The sequence below is a fragment of the Anser cygnoides genome, chromosome 23 (assembly GCF_040182565.1).
Source record: "Anser cygnoides isolate HZ-2024a breed goose chromosome 23, Taihu_goose_T2T_genome, whole genome shotgun sequence".
NCBI lineage: Eukaryota > Metazoa > Chordata > Aves > Anseriformes > Anatidae > Anser > Anser cygnoides.
The window spans coordinates 7,927,445-7,942,165 of NC_089895.1; the positions used below are offsets into that span (position 1 = coordinate 7,927,445).

Sequence of the window (14,721 nt, forward strand, 5' to 3'; positions counted from 1 at the left end):
CCAAGCCCCAGCCCCGCGCAGCCCGGTCCCCCCGGTAGGACAGGCGTCACCTGGCAGCGTGTGCCAGGGCGGCAACCGGATGGCCTTCTTCAGGAAGGTGAGCTCGGGGTGGTAGAACCTGAAGGTCTGGTCCACCACGTGGGGACGGGGTTCCACCTTCACCCGCAGCAGCGCGATGGGCTTCCCCCCGCTCACGCGGAAGGTGACCTGCCAAGGGAGAAGCAGCTCAGCAGCAGGCAAGGAAATACCTCCCAGGGCTCAGCACCGCACCTCCGCGGCTCCCAGGCTGTGGCAGCCAACAGCCCGAAGTTCCCCTGCTTCCCACCTGGATGTGCTTCGTCTGCATGGCCCCAGGCTGCCAGGAGGTGGTGGCTGCATCGTCCCCGGCGCTCAGCCCCGCCGGCCCCTGCGGGACACAGGGCAGTTTGTCTCAGGATGAAGCCCCACTACACGTAATCAATATTTCCTTGGCAATTCTACCACGCAGCCAGAACAGGCCTACACTACATAAGAAAATAAAGCAGAGGGAAACAATTAAGGATACAATTCTTCGCTTCCTACCAGAAACAGCACAAAATGGGGGTAAGAGAGGCAGGGCACTACAGCCAGCTGGCACGATGGTTAGCCCTGCAGGGAGGAGGAGGGAGCCTCCCTTCACTCTGCTCTCTGGGCACGCAGTGGTCCTGAGCACAGCACAGCTCCCAGCATACCGGCACCGCTGCGACAGCCGGCTCTGCCGAGAACGTCTGGTATCTGAACGGGATGTGGACGGTCTCCTTGGGACGCAGGTAGACCTGGGGCCTAAGGTCATCACGAAGGTGGAACATGTCCTCTTCCAGCGGTGTAGCCGCCTTCGTCAGCTCCTTGAAGTGCCGCCACTCCCTTGGGTCCAGTATGACACTGGAGGAGCGAGAGGCAGAGCTGTCAGTGAGAGCTGGATGGGAGTGGGTGCCACCCCCTCATCCCTCTGCTCCGGATGTACGGCAGGAGGGGAATCCAGCACCAAACTGGGGAGGGGACTGTGAGAACAGGCCCCCAGCCAGCGGGGACAGACCCCAGCTCAGGCACTGTGAGCACACACAGGGGGATGGCTTTTGTCCCCTACCTGAGCTCGGGGTGGTCAAACTCGATCGTCACCGTGTGCTGGACGCTGTAGGGGTTCTTCAGAGCAAACTCGAAAAACTCAGCCGTCCCCAGCACGGCATAGACAGTGTGGGTGGCGGTGATGGCCTGGCTGAGCATCTGGGTGATGCTCTCGCTCTTGGTACGCTCCCGGTAGGCATTGATCACCTGCAGGTCCCGCAAGCGCTGCAGGCACTGCTCGTGCCGGCCCTGCAGGGAGGAAGGGGACAGTGAGCCCGGAGCCACCACAGCCCTGCCAGGGCACCCCGGCCCCTGCCCTCACCGTGCGCTGGGGCGTGCTCCCGCCGGCATCCTCCTGCTGCCGCACCAGCGCCATGCGCCGCAGCTTGCGCCGCCGGACGTCTGCAGCCTCGCGGGGGGCACGCGGGGAGGCCGGGCTCACCTCTGGCCGGTGGCTACAAAGCGTGGCTGCCAGCTCACCATCCACCTCAGCCAGCCTGCGTGCCCGCGACACCCTTGGACCTGAAGGGAGAGAGCTTGGGTTACCGGTGTGGCACGGGGGTGTGTGTGAAGTGTCCCCATGCTGCACCCACCACCCCAGCCAGCTGGGGACACGGGGGCAGCACAGGCTGAGCCACCCCAGCAGGACTCACCGCTGCCGGCATGCAGGGAGAGCAAGCTGCCGCCCTGCAGGCTGCTGACGCTGTCCAGCGAGGGCACCAGGCGGGCACGCGATGGCGATGGGCGCCTTGGGATCCTCGGGGTCTCCTCACAGCAGTGGCCTGCCACAGACAGACACCAGGGTGAGCCCCCCGTCGCACGGACCGGCTCCATGCCCGCGCACCTGCAGCAGGGCTTTCCTGCCGTGCTCCCCCTGGAGCCCCAGCAGCAGCCCCTGCTGTACAGCTGCCAGCCGAGACACGAAGCCAAGCTGGGATCGCTTGCTCCAGCCTCCCCCTCGGCTGTTCCAGCCCAGGACCGACACCAGCAGCGCGCAGCAGCGGACTGCCACCAAGCAGGAGGCGGTGGCCGAGCAAAGCAAACGCCGAGCAGGCAGGACTGGTGACGGCTCCTCCTTGCACAAGGCAGTGTTGGAGCCTGCCCTGTCCCCACGAGCATCCCCCCCCCCCCCCCCGCTCCCCCCTCAGGTCATCACTACTCCAAAAAAAGCGCACAGCAAGCTCAGGCCAACATGGAAAGAAGACAGTCAGCACAGACTCACCCACAAGGATTCATCAGAAAATAACTTTCCCACTTCTTTTTCCTTATATTGTCATAAATTTCTTAAATTGTCATAAAATCTACTAGAAAATTTTATCCCCACTGCAGATCTCTGTAGACAATTTACAAAGAAGGCAGAAGCAAATATCTTGTTGCTTACAATGCTCTCTGCATTTTATGATGATCCCTCTGGAATCCTACTGCTATTGCACTCCATATATCTTTTCTGTAAGTGACAGAGCTGTTTCCTACTAAAAAGCAATGGGGACATCGTGACTGATTTACCGCTGACCTCTGTAACCAGCTCCAATTTCAATCTGTATTTTGTGAAGTTTCAGCAGAAGTACCTGAGCTTCTGCAGCCACAGCAGGTGGCCAGAAGGCACAGCTCTGACCTGTGTGACAGGACTCGGAGCACCAATTGCAATTATTCTGCATTCCTGTTCTGCAACAGATTCTGATTTCAAAGTGACATTGCCACCTGAAATATGTTCAGTGCAAGACAGGCACCTCAGCTGAAGGCTTCAATGAGAAATACTGTTCCTTGGCCGAATGCTGCTTCTCCAAACAGCTCAATCAACACCACCGCATTCACAAAACAGCTCTGCCACTTAATGCCTTAGACCAAATTTTATAAATAACTCTCAGAAACCTACTGACATTGTTCTGAATTTGAAAATAAATTTGGCAAAAAAAGGGGAGGGGAGCAGAGAAATCAAAGGATAGCTTTTGTCCTGGAACAGTGTGTTTTCGTTCTCCCTTCTTTTGCCAGGTTTGAGTTAAACCTCTCTTCGGGTTGTGGATCTCAGATTCTCCTTCCCAGGAGCTTATCGTCCTTTTGCAGGCAAAGTATGAAAATGACAATTTAAGATATCTTATAATGGAGCTAATCTTTCTTCTGAAGATAAGAGTTTAAAACCTGGAGTCACTGCACATTTATAGGATGGTGAATTAAATATAAAAAAAGTACCCAGTACATTCTGGGAAGAATAATGTCCCTACAAGCTCAGTTTTCTGACAGGGACAGTTTTGAGCATGCCGCCTGTTCCTCCGTGCTATTTGTTAGCACCCGTCTGTGCGTCACCATTTCCATCCCATCGGCCTGAAAGCTGCCTTACCCTGGGTAAGACAGCAAGGAGCATCACAGCACCTCCACAGCATCCCCCGAGCCCACACGCAGGGATGGGGCTGTGGCTCCGCTGCCCGGGAGCTCACTCCAGCACCGAGTCAGAGCTCTACGAGGGCACATCCCGATTTTGCCTTCCCCAGTCACGGGCAAAATCTGGGAGACCAACCAAAGGGAGGCCCACAGCGAGACTTTGAGCCAAGTGCCCGCTGCTTTGCGCTGCCAGAGCTGCACCACGTCGAGGTTCTAAGATCATGGGGTCAGAAGCAGTTTAAAGACCACCAAGAGGTGGCCTCTACCCTAAACCCTCCACCTGCAGGTTTGCAGCTGGTCCATCCACGAGCTGTCTGCTACTGTGCAGAGACTCCTGCACGCTATCACCAGCATCACCAGAGACCAAAGCAAAGGCCGCCACAGTGGCTTCTAGCTCAGTTCTGCTACCGACTGCCGGACTTCAAAACACAGCTACAGAGCCACGTGCTCCAGCTAGGCATCGTGTCCTGTCAGCACAGCCAGGAAGGGGCTCGGAGGGACGCCAGGCAGTGCTCTTACCCACGTTGGCCAGGCAGAGGTGGAGGCGACCCCTCACTGCCACGCGGACGTCCACGGGCCGCACCGCTCCGTGCCACAGCGCGTCCCTGCTCGCTGCCACCGCATCCTGCTCGTACTCCGTGGTTGCCACCTCCAGCTCATGGAGGGTCCTGACGGCCAGCCGGCCCTGGCGCAGCAGGGGCTGGAGAAGAAAGCAAGGACAGGGCAGCACCCACCCCCCTGTGGCCCCCAGCCAGAGCATGGACAGATGCTGCCGCGCTCCCAGGTCTGCGGGAAGCCCTGGCACAAGGACCCCTCTCCCACTCACAGCAGCAGTGGATGCATTTCCTTCACAGGCTGCCACAGGTGGAACTGTTCCATTGCAGCTGCTCCCCAAAGGATAACAGCTAGGCATTAGGGTAACTAGTTACTAGGGCAACTCAGATCTGAGAGATTAAAAGATCTGGATAAAGATGTTTCTGCATTTCCTAGGTCTGCTTTAATTTTTTTATCCAGTAAGCCCTAGCATACTGCAGAAGTTCCAGGGAAGAAAGTTAATGCTTTGCCATCGCTTTCAAGGATAAGATGACAAATCCTGTGATTACAGGCTTGTCAGATTGACATCAGTCTCAGTTAAACAGAGTGGCTGATAAAAACTTGATTACTAAAGACTCAAGGGTAATCTAACAGCATCTCTACACAGGACAGAAAAAAGTCAGGACTCTTCCTTAAAAATCCTGCATTCTAAGCAGAAGTTCTCCTTCATTGTTAGCAGCCGTTAAGGCTTAACAAAAAAAGGCTCTATACCTTCAACTTAACTGCTGCAGACCCAACAAGAAGCAAAGAGTCTCCATCCCAGATGTCAATCTGAAGGCTGTGGTCAGCCAGGTAGCGCACAAACCAGCGCTGTTCCCCAGGTTTCAGGAAGGCGGGATCCACCATGTACTTCAGCTGCAGTCCCGGAGCTCCTGCAGGAAACGGATCATGGTGATGAAAACCAAATCCAAGAGGCTGTGCCTGCAAGAGCCAGGACCGGTGAGCCCCGCCTGCTCACAAGCTCACTGTCACGGGGAGCAAGGAAATCCAGGAGCCCTGTGCATCAAGCAACAGAAACTGGACCCATATCACCCATCCTCAGCACCCAGACCCCTCCTCTCCTGTGCAGTGTGCTTTCAACTTAATAAACCCATCAGTCAAATTAGTAACCAGGTTCACCCTCGGAATGACCCCCTGCACAGAAACGCTCAGTCTGTACAGACCTCTCTCATTACCATTAATAACTCCAGATGGAGAAGGAGCTTCATCAACTGAAACTGCTCAGTGTCCCTTGGGACCAGAATTTAATGAGACACAAAAAGAAAGAAAAGAAAGCATTCTGCTCAGAGAATCAGATTAGATTATGCTAGGCACTTCGTTTTAATGTGTTGCATATCTTTTCAAATGTACTTAACTACAGCTGGAGTCAGCAGTCTAGATGTCTGAATCATGTCACCAATACTTATTGATGTTTTACTTCATGGTTTGACATTTTGAACATTTTTAATTATGTGCCACATAAACTAATAGAGGTTTGCTACTAAAGCAGATAGCAGTCCATTCCCTTGGCCTGGAGGCAAGCCTCAATCTGATTGACAGAAATGCCACTTGAACCAGTAAATGTTGTTTAAACCTCCCAGGTGGCTATTCCTCGCACAGTAACATAATAGTATAGCCCATACACACACAAAAGTTTACTGATGAACCCTGCGAAGGACCACGTGAAACGTCAGTAAGACTTCAGGACTGATGTATAAGCCCCTGGGCAAGGTCTGGTGAACAATGAGAATTCAGTGCTTTATAAACATGCGCAGGCCTTCAAACCAGGCACGTCATCTCCTGACATGAGCATCACATGCTTCTGAGGAAGGCACAAGGCAGGCCACACAAGAAGCAAACTCACAGCCTGGCTGGCCAGCTTGCTCAGGGCCGGCAGGCTGCTCTGCCTTCCAGCACCTCCGGTTGCTCCCCTTTTGGGGCAGCACGCTTCCCAGAGCACCTGGGTCTCTGTGTACACCCTCAGCAAGCGATGGCAGCTTGCAGGGCTTTCTACATGTGCCCAGCTCAGCTCTGAATCTGTGCACGAAGTGCATGAAAAGACTCGTTGCCTTGCGCCCGCTATATCTTGTGCCCAAATACGCTGCCTTTTAACTGCACAACCAACCCTTTTGCCTAGACAGTGCAATCTTCCTCCCACTCCTCCTTCCACCCTCTCACACGCCTCCTGTTCAGTCCTGAAGAGGAAAGGCCACACGAGGATGCTAAAGGATGTCAGGACCAGATCTCACCAGTGCGTGGAGTCCCATCTTTGTTGATCTGGACAAGGAGCTGAGGCGGTGCAGCTGACCTGGCTGCCTTCTCGCTGTCCATGTCAACCAGCTGCAGACGTGGTGTGGTGACCGGTGGGAAATGGTAGAACTGGAAGGTGAGGAACACGGTCCTGGGCCACGTCCCTTCCACTCCATCCTGAGGAGCCCTTGAGCAAGAGAAGAGTGGGTTTGGTTGGCCTGTAACGCAGCGCTTCCTCCTGATCATAAGCTTCTCGTGCATTTGTCACCCACCAAGAAGCAGAAGAACAAGAGAAGATCAGTATTATCAAAAGTATTTGGACTTCTTTGAAGACAGCGGGCATATGGTTTGCCTTTGCTTTCCAAAAGCTTCATAATTCCAGCTGTCTTCTACCATATGCTGTGATGGAAGAGCCAAGCAAAAGTAGCATTTTACCTTTGCACAGTGCGCTGCCATCTATAGAAGAGCTGTGAGCAGCGCCTTGGCAGGATAAAACCACCCTCACAGAAAGGCTTTCCAAACTCAGCTTCTCAATGTGATATGCATTTAAGTAGAAATCCTGCATTAACTGGTTTCATGTCACACTGTGGCTAATGTATACAACAAAAAAATGGAATGTGTTTTAAGAGTGCCTTAAAAGAACAATAATGTTGTTTTAAAGCTCTCCAGGGCTTTGCTTCCATGGCAGGCATTGGGAGAAGCAGCACATTGACAAGGGCTTCTCCTGCTCGAGAATGAAAGCAGCTCGTGGACAATTTTGGGGAGGGATTCTCTCCTGAAAGGCACCTCAAATCCACCTGCAGACCACACCACAAAGGCTTGGCATCTTACCTACTGAAAGCAAGGAACTGCAGGATTATTTCATTGCTCTGCAGAGCATCAGCTTCCTCCAGCTGAGGACTGAAGCTCGTGGAGTCCAGGGGCTCTGCAATCTCCACAGGCTCCTTGTTGCAGTCCAGGATTTCTGGAAAGCCAGAGGCATGCAGGAGCGCCAGGGAAGCACGAGAGCACACGGTGCTGGAACTGGCAGAGAAACGGGGTTGAGTTCTGCAATAATGACCACCCCAACCCAGGCCCTCCCTTGGCACGCTCAGCGTGCTGCGGTGCCCGGAGAGGCTGCTCAGCCCCACCACGGCATCACCCCCCCAGCACCGTCAGAGCCCCACCTGCCTGCCGGCAGCCCCACGGCCACGATGGGCGCCTGGGCGGGCGCGAAGGGCAGCTCCCGCAGCTGCTCGCTGCCGGAGGGGTCCAGGTCCGGGGAGCCGGGGTGCAGGTCGGCCTCCAGGTGCGTGATCCCTGCCACGTGCCAGGGCACGGCAGGCTTGGCACGAGCGGTGCCGGGGGCTCTGAGCATGCGGGTGTCCCGTGGTGTCCCACGGGGCCGGGGCACCGGGGCGCTGCTGCTCCGCGGCAGAGGGGGCTCGCCCTTACCGCACGGCGAGGCCGAGAGCTCAGAGAGCGACAACTGGAAAGGAAAAGGATACTGTGAGCATGCTGGCACTGCCCAGGGAAAAAACACCACGACGCTGCAAGCACTGCAAGAAGTCTCCACGGGCTAGGTGGGCCAGAAAGCACTTATTTTCAAGCAGTCCGTGCAGTTCAAATGCTGTTTGCTTTGAGATTTGGCTCAGCAGCATCTCTGCTCTGCTTAGAAGCAGCACAGCTTGGCTGCCTGTGGGTTCACACCTCTGCTTTTTGCTTTAGCTGCTGTGCTGTGCTTTCTCTTGCAAAGGGAGGAATAAGAAAATGCAGCAGAAAGATCAAAGAGTTCAATGCGGTCCTATGAAGCATTTCATTTCATCAAAAATATTTGTGTGCACTGATCCCTGCATCAAGATACAAAAACCAGAGATTTCAGTATTTATAGCTCATCTTAAATCCTGATAGCTCTGTGAAGAAATCATTGTCAGAACGTACCGTGGACAATAGTGCCCAGCAAATCTGGGTTATCAAAAACCAGACCAGCCCTTAAAAAGGTATTTGGGGTGTGAAAACAGCTCAGAAAATTCTGCCCAGCAAATTATGTGCAGAATTTGTTTTGTTCCCTCTGCGAAAGTGGATTTTAGCCGCATTTTTGGTGTTACTTGGCCCTGGCAGCCCTGAAAATGAGCAGTTAACAGGACTTTGAGCATGTTCTCAGCAATTGGACCACATTACGTGATGTGGAAATGCCGCTGGTTGCTGCCAGTGCCCACACAGCTCGGCAACACAACCGCGCAGGCAAGGCACACACCCAGCAGGGCTTGCACAGCACGGCTTCAGGGGAAGAAAATCTCCACAAAACAAACATACCAAGGTAACAATCTTCGTTAGCATTACCAGTAACAAATTATGAAAAAAAAGTAGTAGGGGTACGTATTTTAAAATTCCTCTGCTCCAGCACCAGTGGTCTGCGTGGATCGGAGGAGCCACCCTTGGGGCCGTGCCCCTGGGCTCCCCACCCCACGACCTGCCCCACATTCCTGCTGGTCCCCGCACGGCCCACGTGCAGCACAAGACCCCCAGGGCAGCACTTACCCCTGGTCCCCGCGGGGAGGCCGCCAGGCGCAGCGGGGAGGGCAGACCTGTGGAGAGGCACAAGGAGATGCTCTGCTGAAGCCGTCGCCCAGCCCGAGTCTGCTGCACCCGCATCCAGCCCAGCCCTCACCACGGTCTATTTTTCAGGAATGGAACCAGCTCAGCAAGGTGGCCTGCTGCCTCTCAACCCCCTGCCTGACTTATTTTTCCAATAAGAGTGCTACCTGGCGCGGGAACATGTAGCCCATCTCCAGATTCATCAGTTATTTTGCTGGGAATTAGGCTAAATCTGCCAGGGAGAGTTTTCCTGCTGTAAAACACAGCTCCTCCATCTCTAGACAGTGCTGCAGTTTCCCTTAAAGCCATGTGGCACTGGCTAAGTGGATTGCTTAATGAGACGTGAAAGTTTTTAGGATACTTAAGGTTTTCATAGCTCCTCCATTATTTCTTGTCACTACTTTCATCTGTTCGTACATTCATGCCCTGAAACAGTATGAGTTTTACTGTGTTTATATTTGGCTGGTCTGCTCGCTTGCTGGCACAGATGAACTCGCTGTTCCAGTAAGCAGCAAATCCTTTACAGCAGACAAGGAACACAGATGTTTTCTGGCAACGTTGGGACTTTATTTTGCTTTCTCGACCGCATATATTTCAGCTATTTCATTCTGACTATTGTCCAACGGAAATTGCCCTGTTTCCCTTATGTCAAAAATAATGTTTTCCCTCAATTACAATGACTTTGGCTGTTGTTTAAGCGACCGTGCGCAGAAGTACAAGGGGCACTAGAGCTGTCAGTACAGCAGAAGGTTTTCCAGCCCATCTGTTCGACCGTGGACTTAGCCGTACACACTGTTAAGCTGCTTGCACCGTCCTGTAAATGCTACAGGACAAACCTCCTGCTCCATCCCATCCCAGGGGAAAAAAACACCCACAGAAGCTGCCAGGCTCTGTCAAAAATGGGTGTCATGGCCTCCTGGGGAGCTGCTGGGCTCACTGCACGGCTCCAAGACCGGTGCTGTGGGCTGCTGGCAGCACCGCTCGTCCCAGCGGCTGTCACAAGAACGGACCTGGCCTTGCAGGTCTCTTTAAGTGCAGCTGTGAGCTTACAATTGCTGCGAATGTCCTAAACAGGTAAAGCAAGCACCAGCTCTGATCACAGCAAACTACCTGTCCCAGGAGCTACCAAGCACTTAAACAGTGCTGCTGCTGAGTTAACCTGCAGAGCAGAGGCAACTGACTGCATCCCAGCCAGTGCACAGGAGTAAAGGAGCAGTGGCCGTGGGGCCACAACTCCCACGCCAAACCTTACAAATGCACCTCCGGGCACGCTGCAGGACAAAGGGCCACATGCCAGCTGCGTGCCCAGGGTCCTTGTCAGAGCACACAGCCACCAGCTTTCGTTCAACATTTCTGCCACTTGACCACATAACCAACCTCCGAAGCCATTTGCTTTTGGTGGGGAAGCCGGGATCAAGAAATCTTGAAGATGCAGCCACTGCCGCAGGGGAGCTGGGGCCATCCCCCAGAGAAGGGGGGAACGCGTTCAGGATGCCCCGAGCACGCTGCTCTCACATGTCCGGGCAGCCCAGCATCTCCAGCCCCCAAGCATGGGCACAGAGGGTCACTGTCAGACCACATTCAGCCAGACTTCTCCTTTCACCATGCTGCAATTCACTGAACTGACTGATACCAGCTGAAATGCATTCAAGAGATCTTTCAAGCAACATCAGGAAAAGAACAGCCTCAGAGCAATGTCGATGGCAGCCTAATCCAGCGTATCCCAGCAAACTCCAACACCAAGAGCTAAACCTCTTAATTCTACCCTCAAAGATTTCTGCTTTAAAGCCCGTTAAACTAGCAAAGACAGCCCCAGAGGCAGCAAGCCTGAAGCTGGATGTGGGTCAGGGATTTCCCACGGCAAACCCATGGTGCCACTGCCATCTCGTGGAGGCGACGCAGCTCCGGAGCCGAGCGCAGGACCGACCGTGCAGCTCCCACGCCAACTGCATCGCCCGACCTGCAGCCAGCGTGCTCCATCCCGTCTGGCAGCTGCAGCCTTGCTAGGCTCACCAAAGGAGCCCTGTGAGCTCATGAAATATTCAGAGGGAACCCCGCAGTCATTTGACACAGCCTGGCTGCTTGAGCAGGCAATTACACGGTTAAAACTGGCACTTGTCTGTACAGCAAAACATTTACTAACAGATGACTTTTCTGGCAGTCCCTCAAGCACAAACGGTCCTATAGACTTCAGTAACAACACCCCATTAATAAGGTAATAAACTCACATATTGATGTTTAAACAGGCAGTTAAGTTGAGAGCAATCTGGTTTGCACATCCATAGATAAATTGAAAAAGATTAAAAACAAGGGAGCTGAGAGGCTTTCGGTGGAAGAGGAGCACCCTCCTCAGCAGAGCACACAGGGGAACATCAAATTGCTCCAGAATGGACAAATAAGAAAACTTGTACAGGCCTATTTTGCTCCCAGTCCTACCTTGTGGGGTGGAAAGCACAGATTAAAACAGATCTATGGGTTTCTTCCCACTGATCAGGAAAGGGGAGAGCTGAGAGAAACAAAGCAGTGTGAACTGGAGCGGGTCTCCAAGAGCACTGGGTACTGACCAAACTCCATTCCCAAATCAAAGGAAGTTTTTTTAATTCCAAAAGACATAGATCGGTGCTGAGAATCCTACCATCTGGCACTCCCGTACTATATATATGCATACATACACACACACACGCAGCCTGGTTTTTCCCAGCTCAACACTGGCACAGAACCCCTTGCGTTAGAGGTGTGTGCTGATTAAACGTGTGTTGCTGTCACGCTCTAGGAACTGCAGCTCAACGAGATTATTTATTACTCAGCCTATAATTGACACCTCTTCTGTCCTCAACCATCTGGAAGGATTATGATTTCAAAGAGATAAGTAACAGTGTTGGCAGGGAGCAACGCATTGCTGGTGAGGCTGCGAGGCCCTTCCAGGAGTTTTAGGTGCTTTAGCACTGAAGCCCAAATGTTGTCAGAGTGAACCAGAATGGGGGTGGGCTGCTGGCACACCGCAAATTAGTGCAATTCTTGCACATGGCCCTGTGCTAATATCACAGGTGAATTTCAGAAGGTAAAAAGGAGAAGTGAGAGCTGAAACCAAACCAATGTAAACTCCATTCACTACAGTAATTCATAAACTTGTTCACTGAAAGTCACATGAAGTTTGTTTTTTCTCTTGATCAGATACTAGTGCTACACTCTATATTTTAAATGTCACCAACATGGAAAACACTCACTCAGAGATGGTGTAGGAGGCTTCTCTGACTCTTTCCTGGCTTTACTTGAGATATCTGTAGAAGTTGCAAGATTTTCTTCTGAATCAGTGGAAACGTGGAATTGGACAGTACCAGATGCAACTAGCTTCACCTGAATATTTGAAATTAAATACTTTTAGAGAAGGCTTGATACATACATACTCATACCTCTGAAAGCGGACCCAGTTCCCTCCCCCTGCTGCCAGAAGAACCACGCTGCAAGATGCAGGCACAGCCAGCATGGTTTGTAAGCTCCCAGACACCCGTGCCCTTGCACACCAACGCTTGTAAACTCTGCCTGCAGCCACCCCAGGTATCAGATTCCTCTGAGTGAAGAACACACGCACACAGCCATCAGTTACTTAAAAGCACGCTGCAGTGCAGACACAGGTGCTCTGCCTTTCCCCCCAAACTGTGTACATGAATAACCCAGTCTTCAACAGAGCAAGCTATGTAGGCACCCGTCTGTCTGCGGCAGAGAGCAATCAGTGCAGTTCAACACTAACAGTTCTGAACACATCTCTGTGACTCTCCTCTGCGAGGTCTCAACCTGAGCAGTAACTTGCTTTTACTGATAAACTATAAACATGCTGGAGCAAGGCCTTCCTCTTTTCATTTGCATGTACATCGCTCAGAATAAAGCGGTTCAAGTCACGGAGGCCTCTGAGAAGCATCGCAATAAATAAGTGTGCTGACCAGCTCTGCACCGGCTCCATCGTGTGCTTACAGCAAAGCAGTGCTTGACACTAAGTGCAGTATATACAAGTATTCATGTGCACGGGCAAGGGGTGGAGGGCTGTTATCTTCCTTTTCGCATGACTCTTTATTCACTCAGACTTGCAAAAAGCTTCCCCATCACCCGGGCACTTGGAAAGGTTCTAGTAATGGAAAGCCTGTCTGGGAAAGCCTTCGGGGTGTTCAAGGGCATTTGTGGTGCAGAGGGAGAGGCAGCGGCGTCCCTTACCCCCTCGGAGCAGCATCCCTTACCTCCTCGGAGCTCTCGCTGTCAGCGGGGGCCCTGAAGACCAAGGCCTGGCCGGGGCTGCGGCGAGCACCACCACGCAGGGGCAGCACCACCGGGGAGGAGTCGGTGCCCAGGAAGGGGCTCCAGAGCGCCCACCGCACCGCGTGCATGTCGGCCGCTGGGCCCAGGGCGCTGCCAGCCTCGGCCTGCGGGGCACACGGGACACGGTCAGCTCCGGGAAGGCAGGCAGGAACAGGACCTTTCTAAATGACTTCATCCATTCAAGGTTAAACACAACATTTCGGCCACAGCTGCACGCAGGTATGAATCCTGCTTTCTTGCTGTAATTATTGCACCATTCTTCCTCCTTGAGTACCTTTTGTTTTTGTCTGCTCTCTCCCAGCTTAACAAGCATATCACTGAAATGATTCCCTTCCCTGCATGCTACACTTGCAGAAGGCTAGGCAATCACACTCAAGGTAATTGTACCTTATCCCTTTACAAAATTACACAAAGGACTATACCTCCATATTATGGATCAGCAAAACACAATAAAATGCTTTTCAAAAATACTAGAGTTTTTTCGTCCTCTGTATATATTTAGCCCATGTAGGCTGGGATAAATAAAGACAACGCCACCCCTCCTTTTCTGCAGCAAGTCTTTTCCTTGGCCACTGTCTGCCTCCAGATGAACATTTTCAGCCCAGCAAGATAAACATAAGAGCTAGCAGACTTGACTGGGAATTTATCATCGCCACTGCCATAACAACCAGGACAATGCTCCACAGGACAAGAACTCGCCCCTGTTCAGCAGGTAATCAGGTCTCCACAAGGACACAACACCCATTACCCTGCAGCCCTCTCACCCAAATAGCTGCACTAAATGACAGATTTTTGACCATCTGCTCCTTGAAGACAGGAAACCTATGCTAAGCAGAGGCCGAAGGCTTCCACTTACCCCAACGCCTCAGCAGCCTCCCCTTAAACCGAGGGAAATGGACAGACAGGCACCAAACCGAACTTGCAGCTCTCCACCAGCACCTGAAATCACTCCCACAGCTCCCTGCCGGCTGCTAATTATGGCCCCGCAATCGGCTCTGGGATTAAGTGCACACAGGAAGGGCAGAGGGAGCGGGGGCGATGGCAGGGTGGACGCGTGCCCCCCGGCAGGGAGCACCGCGGGCCCACACGGGTCTGGCACTGCAGGGACACTGCACGGCCAAGCACCTGGATCCCCATCTCCGCAGGTCCTCAGGTTTCAGCTTTTTAAGCGAGGTGAATTCAACACCTGATTTCCGATGGCACAGCTCCTCTCTGCTTCTCCTCCCCCAGTCAATACAAATTTTAAATCCCTTCGGCCTGGCACACACGTGCCACTTTTCAAAACATCCATTTTCCCGTTTTGTTCTGGACAGCCCTAATGAGAGAAGACATTTACTGCATTACCAACGGCCCCCTCCCTGCCGCCTTAGCAGGACAATTAGGGACTCATAACGAATCAATTGCTATCGATTCAGCCACGCAGCTGGAACAGCGCTCTGGAGGAGCACCAGGGAAGTGCACCCGCAGCCCCGCTCACCAAGGGACAGGGACATGTCTCACTACGAGCTCCCCGCTGGCCCAGCAACCTCCTGTCCCCAGAACCAGGCC

The 14,721-nt window shown here is 53.1% G+C and overlaps 2 protein-coding genes across 2 annotated transcripts in view; one reads left to right on the top strand and one right to left on the bottom strand.

Annotated features, from left to right (window-relative positions):
* KCNAB2 (potassium voltage-gated channel subfamily A regulatory beta subunit 2) overlaps positions 1–14,721 on the top strand; it is a 289,172-nt gene that overhangs the window by 234,746 nt on the left and 39,705 nt on the right. The gene's annotated exons all lie outside the window — the stretch shown is intronic.
* Positions 1–14,721, bottom strand: part of NPHP4 (nephrocystin 4) — a 32,656-nt gene that overhangs the window by 6,500 nt on the left and 11,435 nt on the right. Inside the window, 14 exon segments of the mRNA XM_066982140.1 lie at positions 51–207; positions 326–406; positions 711–900; positions 1,106–1,332; positions 1,406–1,605; positions 1,737–1,865; positions 3,982–4,162; positions 4,768–4,928; positions 6,285–6,472; positions 7,117–7,308; positions 7,452–7,753; positions 8,806–8,852; positions 12,090–12,219; positions 13,095–13,277. Of these exon segments, the coding sequence (XP_066838241.1) occupies positions 51–207; positions 326–406; positions 711–900; positions 1,106–1,332; positions 1,406–1,605; positions 1,737–1,865; positions 3,982–4,162; positions 4,768–4,928; positions 6,285–6,472; positions 7,117–7,308; positions 7,452–7,753; positions 8,806–8,852; positions 12,090–12,219; positions 13,095–13,277 (2,368 nt within the window).